The sequence below is a fragment of the Castor canadensis genome, chromosome 18, assembly GCF_047511655.1.
Source record: "Castor canadensis chromosome 18, mCasCan1.hap1v2, whole genome shotgun sequence".
Taxonomy (NCBI): Eukaryota; Metazoa; Chordata; class Mammalia; order Rodentia; family Castoridae; genus Castor; species Castor canadensis.
This window is the reverse complement of record NC_133403.1, coordinates 40,021,687-40,034,424: the sequence shown is the minus strand read 5'-3', so window position 1 is coordinate 40,034,424 and position 12,738 is coordinate 40,021,687. Positions and strand designations below refer to the sequence as shown.

General features: G+C 50.1%; 1 protein-coding gene across 12 annotated transcripts in view; it reads left to right on the top strand.

Moving 5' to 3' along the window:
- Kdm2b (lysine demethylase 2B) overlaps positions 1-12,738 on the top strand; it is a 117,138-nt gene that overhangs the window by 51,204 nt on the left and 53,196 nt on the right. For all 12 annotated transcript variants that reach the window (XM_074060583.1, XM_074060577.1, XM_020163676.2 and 9 more), the window contains 3 exons: positions 3,308-3,423; positions 8,746-8,872; positions 11,328-11,803. In XM_074060583.1, the coding sequence (XP_073916684.1) occupies positions 3,308-3,423; positions 8,746-8,872; positions 11,328-11,803 (719 nt within the window). The remainder of the gene's footprint in view (positions 1-3,307; positions 3,424-8,745; positions 8,873-11,327; positions 11,804-12,738) is intronic.

Genomic DNA, 12,738 nt, shown 5'->3' with positions numbered 1-12,738 from the left:
ATTCGGGGGATGGTATCTGGGAAGGACCTGGAGCCACTGACTTGGGCTGTCCTGAGGTATTTCCCGTCACTGCCTTGTAGTAAGAGCCAAGCTTCCTCATAGCCAGGTATTCTCAGACTCAGGCAGTGTGATTAGGTCTTAGTTGGTCCATTTATGAAATGGATACAGAGCAGGCACGAGGCAACCAGGAAGCTGCCGAACGTGATGCAGAGGGTGTTGGGAGCATGGGAATCCCGGAAATTGCTGCTCAGTGCCAGCCAGTTGGGGCCAGGTGGGAATGGGGCCTGTCACGTGGCTCTCCCCCTTTACTAGGAAGGAAGCAATTCAGATTGTCATATGAAATTTCTCTATTATGTATCATGCCCCTGGACTGATAGAGCCCAGCTTGCCAGTTTGGGCTCCTGGTACCAGGTACCAACTTCTTGAGAAAAGAGGCCATTCTTGCTTCATGTCAGTAATCACAGTGCCCCTGGGGCCCATGAAGGAGGCAGGGCCTCCATGGGTCATGGTGTCTGTGAGGTTATCCCTGCCACAGCTGCAAAAGCAGAGGCAGATGTGAAAAGGGGGCTTGAAGCCTGAGCATTGGGCTGTGGTGAAACTCTGTGTCTCCACTGTCGTTCTTGACCCCCCTAGTGTCCCAGAGATCAGCCTGGCAGTGAGTTTTATGGGTCACCACTCTCCTTCCATGGTTGCCTTGTCTCTTGGCCTGAATAGCCTGTTTATTGCTTGCATATTGCTGATGGCAGATGCTGGCCTCCCTTGCCCAGTCACAGCCCAGGACACCTGCTCTCAGGTTTCCTGGAGTGTTGTCAAGAACAAGCTGCCCTCAGGAGTATAGGTACGGATGGTGCTTCTGATTGCTGTGCTTTCTCCTCACTGGTTCTTCCTGAGGGCAGCACTGAGGCAGTGAAGCAGATGCGAACAGGGCTTGGGGAGGGACCTGGCAGCTCTTCTAATCCAGGGGAGGCTGCCTGACCCACCTGGGAGGCCCTGGGGTGGGAAGGAAGGCAGGTAATGCATCTCGATTGTCCAGACATACAGATTCCTACAATGACATCTCCTGTTTTCTTTCTTGCTCACACATCAAGGTAATAAATACAAGTTAGATGGACCTGTAGGAGAGAAGGGAGAGTCCAGGCTGATAATACAGATTTATGTGGGTACCATCCTTTTCCAAATCCTCATTATCAGTGACACTGTCACTGATACCCTGCATCAGTTGGGTTCTTGCTCAAGTTCTTCTCAAAGAAAGGAGTGGTCCCTTTCAGTTGGGCACACTGAGGCCAGGACAGGAAACATTCTCATGGTGCCCCTTGTCACATGGTGATCAACACTGGGATATGGTGATCAACACTGGGATATTCTGAAAGCCGGGTACTTGAGCTTGGGTGGAGAGGCATGTGGGCATGTGAAGAATTGTAGGAATAGGACCTTGAGGCTTGGGATCTTCAGTTCCAGGCTCACAAAGTGTTGCTTAAACAACGCTGATGGTGGTAATGACAACAATAGCAGATAGTGCAGCTCTGCTTGGGGGAAACCAGAAATGTGGTTCTTCGAAGATCAGCTGGCAGGCAGCAGAGGCGGGAGGCTGGAGCAAATGTGGAAGCCGGGGCCCTTGAAAGGTGGCAGCCATTGTTTTTCTGCACAACAGCATGAAGGCCCAGGTAGCTCAACTGTCGCTTTCAGTGACACACCTGGCCACAGGGCAGCTGCCTCTGATGGTTCAAGCCAGAGACCTGGAGAGTGAAAATCAGAGTGAGGTTGCATAAAGCAACCTATGCCCAGCATTGTCTAGCTCGTGGTGACAGTGTCTCCTTTGCTCTTCCCCAGCAGGGAGGGCTGGTGGCTGAGTGCCCAGCAGTGGTCTTTCGGCCTCCAAGTGCTTTACCAAGGGTGGCAGTCTGCTCCCAGCAGTTTTGGCCAAGTGTGACTCAGGGCTGACATGTCTCAGTTCACTGAGGGAGAGACTGGAACTGCTTGGGGCCTGTGGGGGTGGGGACTCTGTCATTTCCCTTCTAGCAAAGGAACTAGGCACATGGGCAGAAAAGGTTGCCGCCTCCCCTCTGGCTGACACTCTTGTCTTTTCGCTGTGAGTTTCTCTGCCCTTGTTTTCTGTCTTTGCCTCAGTCCCTTATTTCTCACCATGTTTTCTTTTGCCTCCCCAGTGTGTTTCTGTGCCCATCCTCGGGGGCTCCAGGGCAGTGCAGAGTCAAGGCTAAAAACAGCTGCTTCCCTCACCAGATGTGATTTTTTTTTTTTTCAGCCTGTAGCTTATCTCCTCTGAGCCTCAGTTTCAGCATCTATAAATTGAAGTTGATATAAAATCATCCCTTCCCTCTTGGTTGGAGGTGTGGCTCAAATGGTAAAGCACATGCTTCAGAATCATGAGGCCCTGAGTTCAAGCCCCAGTACCACCAAAACTGTCCCTTAGTTCTGTGTCCAATTGTTAGTCTCTCAAGCACTTGCCACATGGACAGACTAGATTGAGGTGTTAGTCCATTGAACAAATTAGGTGGATTTCTTTGTCCCTAGCTTTTATAGACCAGGCAGAGGCTGGGTTCAAAATCCTGATAGGTGACTTCAACTTTCTGTGCCTCAGTTTCTTCATCTGAAACTGAGTTTGGAGTTGAAAATAATATGTCTTTTGTAGGACTTCTGTGAGAATTAATGATCTGAGGCCTGGAAGCCCTTAGACTATGCCTGGCACAGGCTGAGCACTCTAGTGTCCTTACCATGATGACTGTGCCAAGCTGTGACCTGGGAGCCTGGGGAGGTGATAGGTGATGGTCCCACACCATTCAGCCTGTGGGGCAGGGTGGAAGCAGTGCTGAGGTGGGGCACAGATGTTGTGTGACTGAAGAGACCACCTTAGTGCTGCAGAGTCCAAGTCCTGCTGTTGTAGCAGGACTTCACTCCATAGTCAGGGCTCTGAACTGCCTTTTGTGACCCCTACTGAGACTGCTCAAAGGGATGGTGAGGAGAAGGCTCAGGATGGACATGCAGCCTGGGAAGGGGTCTTCAGCTCCACGGCCAGTGTGGAAGCCAGGAATAGGGCCTGCCTCTCTATTGGCAGCTGCAGCTGGGTCCCAGGAGAAAGCATGGGTCATGAAGGTCCTCGAGGTAGGGGGCTGGTCTGCAGCTTCTGACTACCCAGCACCACTAGAGGCTGTCAGGCTGAGTCCTCCAGGCTAGCTGGGAGTCTTGTGTTTCCGTGCTATCCTGCATGTGGTCTTTCCCTCCCTTCAGCCTTGTGAGAAGAGGGTTTCCAGGGTCCAGAGCTCATCTTCCCTCTGCCCTCCTTGCGCAGGTTGGATCCATGCAGTCTACACCCCTGTAGACTCTCTGGTGTTCGGCGGGAACATCCTGCACAGCTTCAACGTGCCCATGCAGCTGCGGATCTACGAGATCGAGGACAGAACCCGGGTAAGGAGGCTTCTGGCTCTCCTGGGGGTGCGCCAGCCCTTCTGGAGGTCTCTGCAGTCGCCCTCCCTCCCACTCCCGGTCTTAAGCTGGGCCTCATCCTGGGAATAAGGGGGTATTCCCACAAGAGCCCTTTCTCCAACCCCCTGGAGTTTCTGTTTGCCTCCTGTCCTGAGGCAGCCAAAACCTGCTGTGGAAGAGGAAGCTTTCGTCTCTTGAGAAAGCAGCGTGAGATGTCAAGAATCCAGCCTTTTCCTTCTTCTCCAGTGTAGAAAGGGTGCACAGGGTTGGGGGGATCTTGCTGATATTTGTAGAGGCCAGAGGCCTTGCAAAGAGAATCAGCCTGGTCCAGGGTCAGGTCTTGGCTGTGCATTCTTTTGGGGACCTGAAATTTGATAATGAAGAAGCCTGTGTGAGTCCCCCATGCCCCATCGCTGAGCCAGTCTGTGGGTTTGCTGGGGGTGTCTCAAGCTTCCTGAGGAAGGCTTTTCTGTGCTCTTGACCTCCTGTCCTGAGGCAGGGCAGTGATGGTGGTAGTTCTCAGATACCAAGTCTCACCCACCACATGCCTCAGGACCAAGTTCTAATGTGCGTCCACCACTCCATGAGTTTTCCCTGAAAAGCTTTGGTGGCTGGGAAAAGCTTTGGTGGCTGGGACCTTCCCACCCTCTTTCCCATGCTGCAGCTTGACCACGTGTCCTAGGCATCTAATACTGGTCCAAAGGTCTCTTTTTTTATTTTTATGTGGCTATTTAAAGATTTCTTTTTCACATACCATAAAATTCACTACTTGAAATTCACAATGGCTTTTAATATATTCACAAATGTAACCATCACCACTAATTCCAGAACATTTTCATCACCCCCAAAAGAAACCCTGTACCTGTTAGCAGTCACTCCTGTCCTCCCCTCCCCTTGTAGCCCCTAATCTACTTTCTGTCTCTGGGGGTTTGCTTATTCTGGACATGTGATATAAATGGAATCTTACAATATGTGGCCTTTTATGTCTGGCTTCTTTCACTCAGCATGGTGTTCTCAAGGTTCATCTATGGCGGTAACACGAGTAGGTCATTCCTTCTTATGGCTGAACAATATCCTATTGTATGGATAGAAGACACCATATTCTTCTTGTAATTTGCCAGAGATGGCTTTCCCCCAAAGGGTAGTTGATGTGCCTGGACCCTAAAGAAACATCTCACAGCCGCTCTGGGCTGAATCTGTCCTTCCAATCTGTTTTTCAGGCCTAGATTTTTATGGCGTTACATACCTGAGTCAACATCTTAGCCACTCTGTATTGACCTCTTTAACAGGCCTGGTCCAAGAGACCACTTTGGAGCCCTTATTAGCAGTTAGGTGTGCTCCCAGGGCGCACCTACATTTCTAGGTGGTTGATCTGCTGTCTTTGATGCCCAGGTCTACAGAGACCTGGGTCTAGGCCAGGACACTGTGTAAACCTCTCCCTTCTCTGTCACCCATCCTGTTCAGGCCTGAAAAGGCCAGACCAGGCGCCATATGCTGTTCAGAAGAAAGGCACTGTTGGGGTACAAATGGTCATCTCTCGGTCTGAGTCAAGTGCTCTCTGGGCTCTGGCCAACTGTTCTTTGGCAACCCTGAAGAATAGGCCTGTCTGTTTTTGAGCAGACCAGCAGGTGTGGATGGAAGCAGTGCAATCTAGAGGGAGAATTCAGGCCCAGACTTTCCAGGCAATTCTTAAAAGCCATAGTCAGGCTGAGCTTTCCAAAGGCTTTGGCAACTTGCTGGGCAGCTGTCCTCGCCCTGAGGAATCTGATGGCATATATCTTAGGACGTGGGCCCCATCATTCTCCAGGAGCCCAGCTTTTCCCACTGTGGCACTTGAGGCAGGAGGCAGGGTAACAGAGGGACCCCTAGCATCAGGCTGAGCTCTTGTGGAATTTTTCACCCACATCAAGATGTGTGGCAGGGACCCTCCCTGCCCTATCCCTGTCCTCTGAGTGGGCACCCCATCTGGCTTCCCTTAAGCACATTGGTGGTTGGGGGGCTTGTGGGCAGGCTGAGCAGGAAGCAACAACAGGCTTTTTAATCTGCTTTTTATCTCTGGTCTTCAGAGAGGGGCTTGGCTACAAGGCCCAGTTGTTTATGTCTTCGGAGCCAAAGCAGACAAAAGGTGCTGAGGAGACAGTCCTGGAAGCCAGATAAAATGCCAGTGCTCCTTGTCAGCACCCTACAGCTTAATTCTTTACATCCTTGTGAGCTCCCTTAAGAAGGTTATGACCATATGAAAACGGTTTTTCCAGGAATCCTAAAACATGGCCTTGCCAGAGGTGGGGCAGAAGAAACTGTCAGTCTGTAAGTCCCATGCTGTGGGTTTGTCTTAGAAAAGGAATTTGTCTCTGTGGCTCAAGGCAGTGGATCTTCAATTCAGACTCGAGACTCCAAGATTCTGTCAGGGTTAGGAAGCCATGTCTCATTCTCACTGTTTTCATTTTTCTGGGCTGGATGGTATGCGACCTCTTCCGGAAGTGTCACGCCTGTAAGGCAGCACGAACAGGTACAGGTCTTTGGGGACCTGTGTGATGGGAGAGCCTCAGCAGAATGGATGTACTGCATGCTTATTCTTTTACGACAATGTCACAACAATCACGACATACTTTTAACTCCAATGAGGCTAATAAGGGATAGGATGGGCCAAATGATCACTGGTCAAACTGTCATCTCTCTTATGCTTATCTTTTTTTTCCTTAATGGCTCTAGTGAAAGCAGCCTTCCCAGAAAAGGTAATGCCGGCACGCCCTTCCCTTGCAGCCAGTGAATCTGTTTGGAAATCGCAAATAATTTACCTTTCCTCTTCCTTCCCCCATCATTGGATTTTTTTTTTTCCCCCTATTGATTTTTTTTTTTCCAGGAGAAAACCAAAATTTAAGATACTTCCACCCACCCTTGTATTTTAGTTTTTCAACTCCTTGAGATCTGGGAGTTATATATGCACGGAGACACCTGCAGTTCTCATCTTCAGAGGCCACTTGGTTCTCAAATGACTTGCACCTCCAAGAAAGGACTCAGGCCAGGTGCCACTCAAATGGGCCTTTGGAACTCAGATTGAACCCTTGAGATCGGCTGATACGTTGATTATCTTCCAGGCTGGGAACAGGGAGTGCTTTCTGACTGCCTTGCCTTTTGTTTTGGACTGAGGTTCGTTAAACTCAGTTTGGTGAGGCTCCAGGTTTGTCACCAAATAATATTGAGCAATCGTGTGTTTAATGTTCCCAGGCATGTGGCTGAAACCTTTTGAAGGCGAAGGGTGGAAGGCGACAACCTGTTTGTAAGTCAATTCTTTGCAAATTTTGTTTCCTGCAGTCCTCTCTTGGAAAAAAAAAAAAAAAATTAAAAAATAAAAACTTGAATTCCTTCATCAGCATTTATTTTCACCCAGCTGGTTTCCCTTGGGTTCAGCAACAAAGAGGGGAGATTTATCTTCCCTTCTTGAAATACAGCCTCCCTCCCAATTTTTTTTTTTCCTGTACTAGAAAGATTCTCAGGTGTCACGGTGCCCATCAATGGCATAGTGGCTTGGAGAGTGTCCAAAAATTTGAAAAGTCGAAATGGACTTCAAAGATTTAATTAGTTGAGTCTACCATCAGGAGCTGCATTAGGGATTGGCAAATTGTTTGAAAATCATTTGGCCCTTGCTCTGGAATAGTGGTGGGGCTGAGGGCCCCCCACAAACCCTTTGTCATAGGTTAAGGTCTGTTTCCTGTCAAAGAGCCCCTCTGTTTCATAAACTTCGTGGGGCACTAATCCAGTAACTGTAAAAAAGATTCATACTATCCCAGCAATGAGACTGGGGTCCTCAGAAAGTAGCTGGAGCCAAGGAAAACGCTAGAATATGATCCCAACTCCATGCATCTCCCCAAGGAGCTGAAAAAGCATGTGACGGCCATGATGTCATTCCAAAGCACATCATCCACCAGAGGCAGGGAGGTCAAATGGGCCTGAGACGTGATGGAAAAGTGAGGCCCTGAGCGCCGGAAAAGGGCCTCACAACTGAAAACTCAGGGAGCAGGAGTGGATGAGGTGCTGAGGACAGAATGGGGGCCGTTTCTAGGTGGGCACTTGGAGAATTGCAGAGCAAATGGAGGACTTGAGTCTGCTTGTCTTTCTCTTCACCCCAGTGCCGCCTTTACACTGTCAGCAGAAAAGGGGCAGATAGGGACATTAACACTTGCTCAGTGTCCAACTCCCCAAGTTTCTGGAGAAAGGGAGCAGTGAGGAGGGGTCTCGGACCCTCACAGACATACCCTTGGCAAGATGGCCAGATGTGAGTGTGGACATACGTGGTATCTGGAGGAGATGGCCCTGTGGTGGGAGGCAGGGGCCACCCTTCCACATCCTCGCTCCTCCCTTGTCCACTCAGGCTGCGCTTTCCAGAATGTTCCTCTGTGCCAGGGCCAGCAGTGCTGTTGGTCCTTTCCATCTCTCGACGTCATTTCCCCGCACTACCACCCATCAGACTCCTCCTGATGCCTCAGCCTTTTTATAGTTCCCATTCACACTATTTTCCACCTTTGCTTTCCCCGCCATAAGAAACCGCCAAGAGGGGATCTCCCCATGACTCCAGTTCCAGACCTGGGTGTGTGTACCCTGGCGTGAGAACATCTCAGCAATGCTGGAGACCTGAAGTCCTGGGGAGCCTGTGGTAGAAATACAGCTGGGCAGTGCAGGTGGCTGTGGGGGACCGGCAGGAGGTGGACACCTATGAGGCCTTGTCCCTGGAGGTTGGCAAGGCCACACGCCCTCATCGTCATTGGTCCTCCCTGCAGAGTGCAGGAGGAGGTTCCATAGCCTGTCTGTTGATGGGTAAGGTTTGGGAGAGAATTTCTGTTTCTCAGTGGGAGGGAAGGGATAGCAGTCTATGCAAGAATACTCTAGAATGAGGAGCCAGCCGTATCTGTGCAGTAGCTGGAATCAGGCAGGGCTTGCATCTGTAGGTACTCATAGCACTGGTGGAAGATCAGGGGAGAGTTTGGTTTTTCTTCATTTCACAGAAGCAAGAAGTGGACCCCGTCCACCTTCTGATCGTGCAGCTCAGGGACCATTGAAGTGATGCTCTTGCTCAGGCCGCCTCCTCCACCTCATTTGTGCATGCTGCTGGCATTCTCCCCTTACAGTGCCTCCCTCTTGCCTCTCTTGTCAGTGTCACCCCTGTTTCCCCCTGCCATTTGTGCTCTTGCTAAGACGATGAGAATGAGCCCTACCCCAGGGTGCCTCCCCCCCCCCCCCATGGCTCTCCCTCCTTTTCCTGTCACCTTCAGAACCTGATCTCTGCCCCCTGATCTTTGCTTTCAGGTTCAGCCCAAGTTCCGCTACCCCTTCTACTATGAGATGTGCTGGTATGTCTTGGAGAGATACGTGTACTGTGTGACCCAGCGCTCCTACCTCACTCAGGAATACCAGAGAGAATCCATGCTTGTTGGTGAGTAACCCACATGGAGTCAACAGCCAGCTACTTGGCTGGGGTAGAAATGGTTTCTTCCGTGGGACCTGGAGTCAGTCTTGGATTCATGGGATTCTTTTGAACCTTAGTGTTGGGTAGGATTCTGGTGATCACTCAGAGGAAGCCTTCCTTAGCTTCGCGCCTGGAATAGCGAGGTCAAGAAAATGTACCCTCAGAGCCACATCTGGCACGTCCAGACTATGACTGTGCAGGTGCACAGATGAGGTGGTCACCGGCCTGGTTGCTGAAGCAGGACCTTCCCAAAAAGCAAAGAATCCTGGTTATTTTTGTACCCCTTGGTCACCAGTTGATTTTTACCCCTGACACTGAGAGGTTGAGATTTTTGTTTTGTTTGGTGTGACTGGGGTTTGAACGCAGATCTTCATTCTTGTAAAGCAGGCTCTCTGCTGGATGAGCCATGCCTCCAGTTCATTTTGCTCTGGTTATTTTAGAGATGTGGCCTCTCAAACTATTTCCCCAGTCTGGCCTAGAACTGCAGTCCTCCCAGTCTCAGCCTCCCAAGTAGCTAGGTGTGAACCACTGGTGCTCAGCTCTGGAGGTTGGGTCTTTGTCTCTATAGGAGCAGGCTGGTGCAAAGCTGCCCCACAACCCAGGCCGTCTTTGTGCCAGTGGAATGGAGACCAGTATTGGAAATGCAAGCTTGGGGGTTGGAGAGAGCAGTTTCTGATGGAGGCTAGGAAAGCATTTAGAGCTGCAGGTCTAGTGGTGTGCCCTGCTGCCGGTACTTAAACAGATTCCCCTGTGTGGCTCTGTTTGTAAATCTTGACTTACTCATGCCTGTCCTGAAGTTGGTCTAGCAGTGACAAGTCCCAACTAGTGATGTGTAGGAAGTGCGTGGTTCTTTCCCTCTGTGTCACTGAGCTGGTAGCATTGAGGGGTTCTCCCAGATGTATGTCAAGTCACAGTGTGTGCATCATCCCCTGATGATTGGCCTGGACCCTTTAGGGTCTGCAAGATTTCTCCTGCAGTTTCCAAATTTTTAACAATGCATTTATTTGTTTGATTATTTATTTATTTATTTTGGTGGAACTGGGGTTTGAACTCAGGGCTATGTACTTGCTAGGTGGGTGCTCTACCACTCAAGCCACACCTCTAGCCCCAGTCTACAAATTTAGAACCCCTTCCCATTCCCAGTAAGCCTTCTTCCTCCCTTCCCTTTGCCCTGATCCTGAGTGACTTTTAGGAATTCTAGGCTGAACGTATATAGAACGAGTACATCTTTATTGGGAAGTCAGCTTTGCCTGCGGGGGGCTGCTGTGACTCTTCCATCAGGTGATTCAGCATTGGGTACTGGAAAACACTGAAACCCCACAGCGCACTCTTCTGGGACTCCTAGACAAGTAGGAGGGAGGGATGGGCAGTTAACACTGAAATGGCAGGATTGCCACTGTGACTGGAGGCTATGCCTTCCTGTGGGGACCAGAGGCTGGGGAGAATGAGAAGACTGTGGGTCCATGACAGTCTCCAGGTCAGGGAACACAGGATCGGTTCTGTTGGTTAAATATTTAGAGCAATAGAAAATGTCTCTGATTCCATTCAAGGACATAAGAGGAAATCCAAAGGCAGTGTTTGGGTAACCGTTTCCATTTTTGCCTTACATTTTCTTACCACTGTTTTGCCACTGGCCCTTGTCCATCTGCCAGAGGTGTCATGGAGACACCTTTTTTATTGACTGCTACTTGCATGCCAGGAGGCTCTACCACTTGATTTGATGCCACCTGTTTAATCCTCACAACTCACAAGTCTTTAGAGGAAATATTCTTTTTACCTTCTCTTTTTTTTTTTTTTGTCGAGCTGGGGATCAAAATTTAAGTCCTCATGCATGCTAGGCAAGCACTGTACCACTGAGCCACATTTGCAGCTTGTATTTTTAAAACAGCTCTATTAGGATAGCATTCGTGTATCATACAATCTACCCATTTAAAATGTATAACTCAGTGGCTTTTGTCTATTCACAGGTATTTGCAACCATCACATTTTAGAACATTTTCATCATCTCAGAAAGAAACACATACCCTTTAGCTATCATCTCATCTCCCCTCCTACTCCCCAGCCCTACCAATCTAGTTTTTGTCTCTAGGGGTTTCACCCTGTTACACACAATTCCATTGTGTGAATGGAATTGTATAATCTATGCTCTTTTTACCTGATATTTATACATTTAATAAAGCACCAGTTGTGTTCAGAGAGGAGAAGCAACCTATGTGAATGCACACAGCTGGGGAAAGGCAGAAGTTAGGTTTTGAACCTGCATCTGGATGACCACAGCCTTTCTAGAGGCTGGGAGCTATAAACTGTTAGGATGCTCAGAGCCTTGTTCTCTGCAGAGGGGGGGCTGTGGCAAGGAGTTTCCATAACCTCCAGCCACTAGTAAGGCTATCATCTCAGTGTCTTGTGATCTCATCCCCTGTAGATGCCCCGAGAAAAGCCAGCATAGACGGCTTCTCATCTGATTCCTGGCTGGAGATGGAGGAGGAGTCCTGTGAGCAGCAACCCCAGGAAGAGGAGGAGGAGAAGGAGGAAGAGGGAGATGGTGCAGATAAGGTGCCCAAGCCTCCCACAGATGGCCCTGCTTCACCCACCAGCACCCCATCGGAGGAGCAGGACAACTCTGGGAAGAGGCCCAAAGCACCTGCCATGCGGTTCCTCAAGAGGACTTTGTCGAACGAGTCGGAGGAAAGTGTGAAGTCGGCAACGATGCCCATAGACTACCCGAAGACGCCCACTGGCTCTCCTGCCACTGAGGTCTCTGCCAAGTGGACCCACCTCACAGAGTTTGAGTTGAAGGGCCTAAAGGCCCTGGTGGAGAAACTGGAATCCCTGCCAGAGAATAAGAAGTGTGTTCCCGAGGGCATCGAGGACCCCCAGGCACTCCTGGAGGGCGTGAAGGTGGGCAGGGGTCCAGGCTGGGTCCAGGCAGCAAGGGACTGGGCAGGTTCTGTTCGATGTGATAGTGGGTAGCTTGGCTTCGCGTCCACCGCTCTGGGGTCTGTCGAGGTCCTGGGCTTGTGTCCAGGCAAGCCTGTCTGTGGTGTCTAAGGAGGGCCCAGCTTTGGAGCTGCACAGGGACCTCTGGGTTAAGACTGGCTTTCGGGGTGACAGCACGTTCTTTCTTAGTACTTGTTGGAATTGGAGGCATTGCTGGCAGAAGGCATTCTGTGTACAGCAACAGAGCTGGTGTTGGCTTTGGGTGACAGACTTTCCCCTTCTGGTCAGACAGTCTTGGTGTATTGGGCTGGGTCCCTGGAGCCGCACATCTGTGTCACACGAACAGCTTGTACATCTTGGAGGTCCTATTCACGACCAGCCTATGTGGGCTTCACGTAACTGTCTGAGAGGGTGCCGTTATCATGTGCATTTAACCCATGAATAAGTAGGCTGACAGAGGTTTAGGGAACTCCTTGAGGTCACAGAGCAGGCAGGTGGCAGTGCTGGGAGGAGGACCAGAGGCAACTCCAGAGCTCTTGTGTGTACTCCATGGCACAGGACTGCCTCACGTCCAGCATCACTAGGGCTTTGTGGGTGAGGGAGGCTGTGGAGCCATGGGCTCCTGATGTTTGCTGAGATTGGAAACTGAACTTCAGTTTCTTCAGGAATTGGTAGTTCACTTGGAAACTTTGTGCCAGGTCCTGGGATGTAGAAATATTTTCACTGTCTTGCCTGCTAGGGGTTCAATGACCAGAGGCAATAAAAATAAATTTAGAGTTGGAACATCAGGCAATCTGACAGGTGCCACCAGTAGAGGGAGCTAGTGGACAAAATTGCTAATCCAAGTGTACCTCACTTTTTTCTTTTTTTTTTTAATTTTACGGTACTGGGTATTG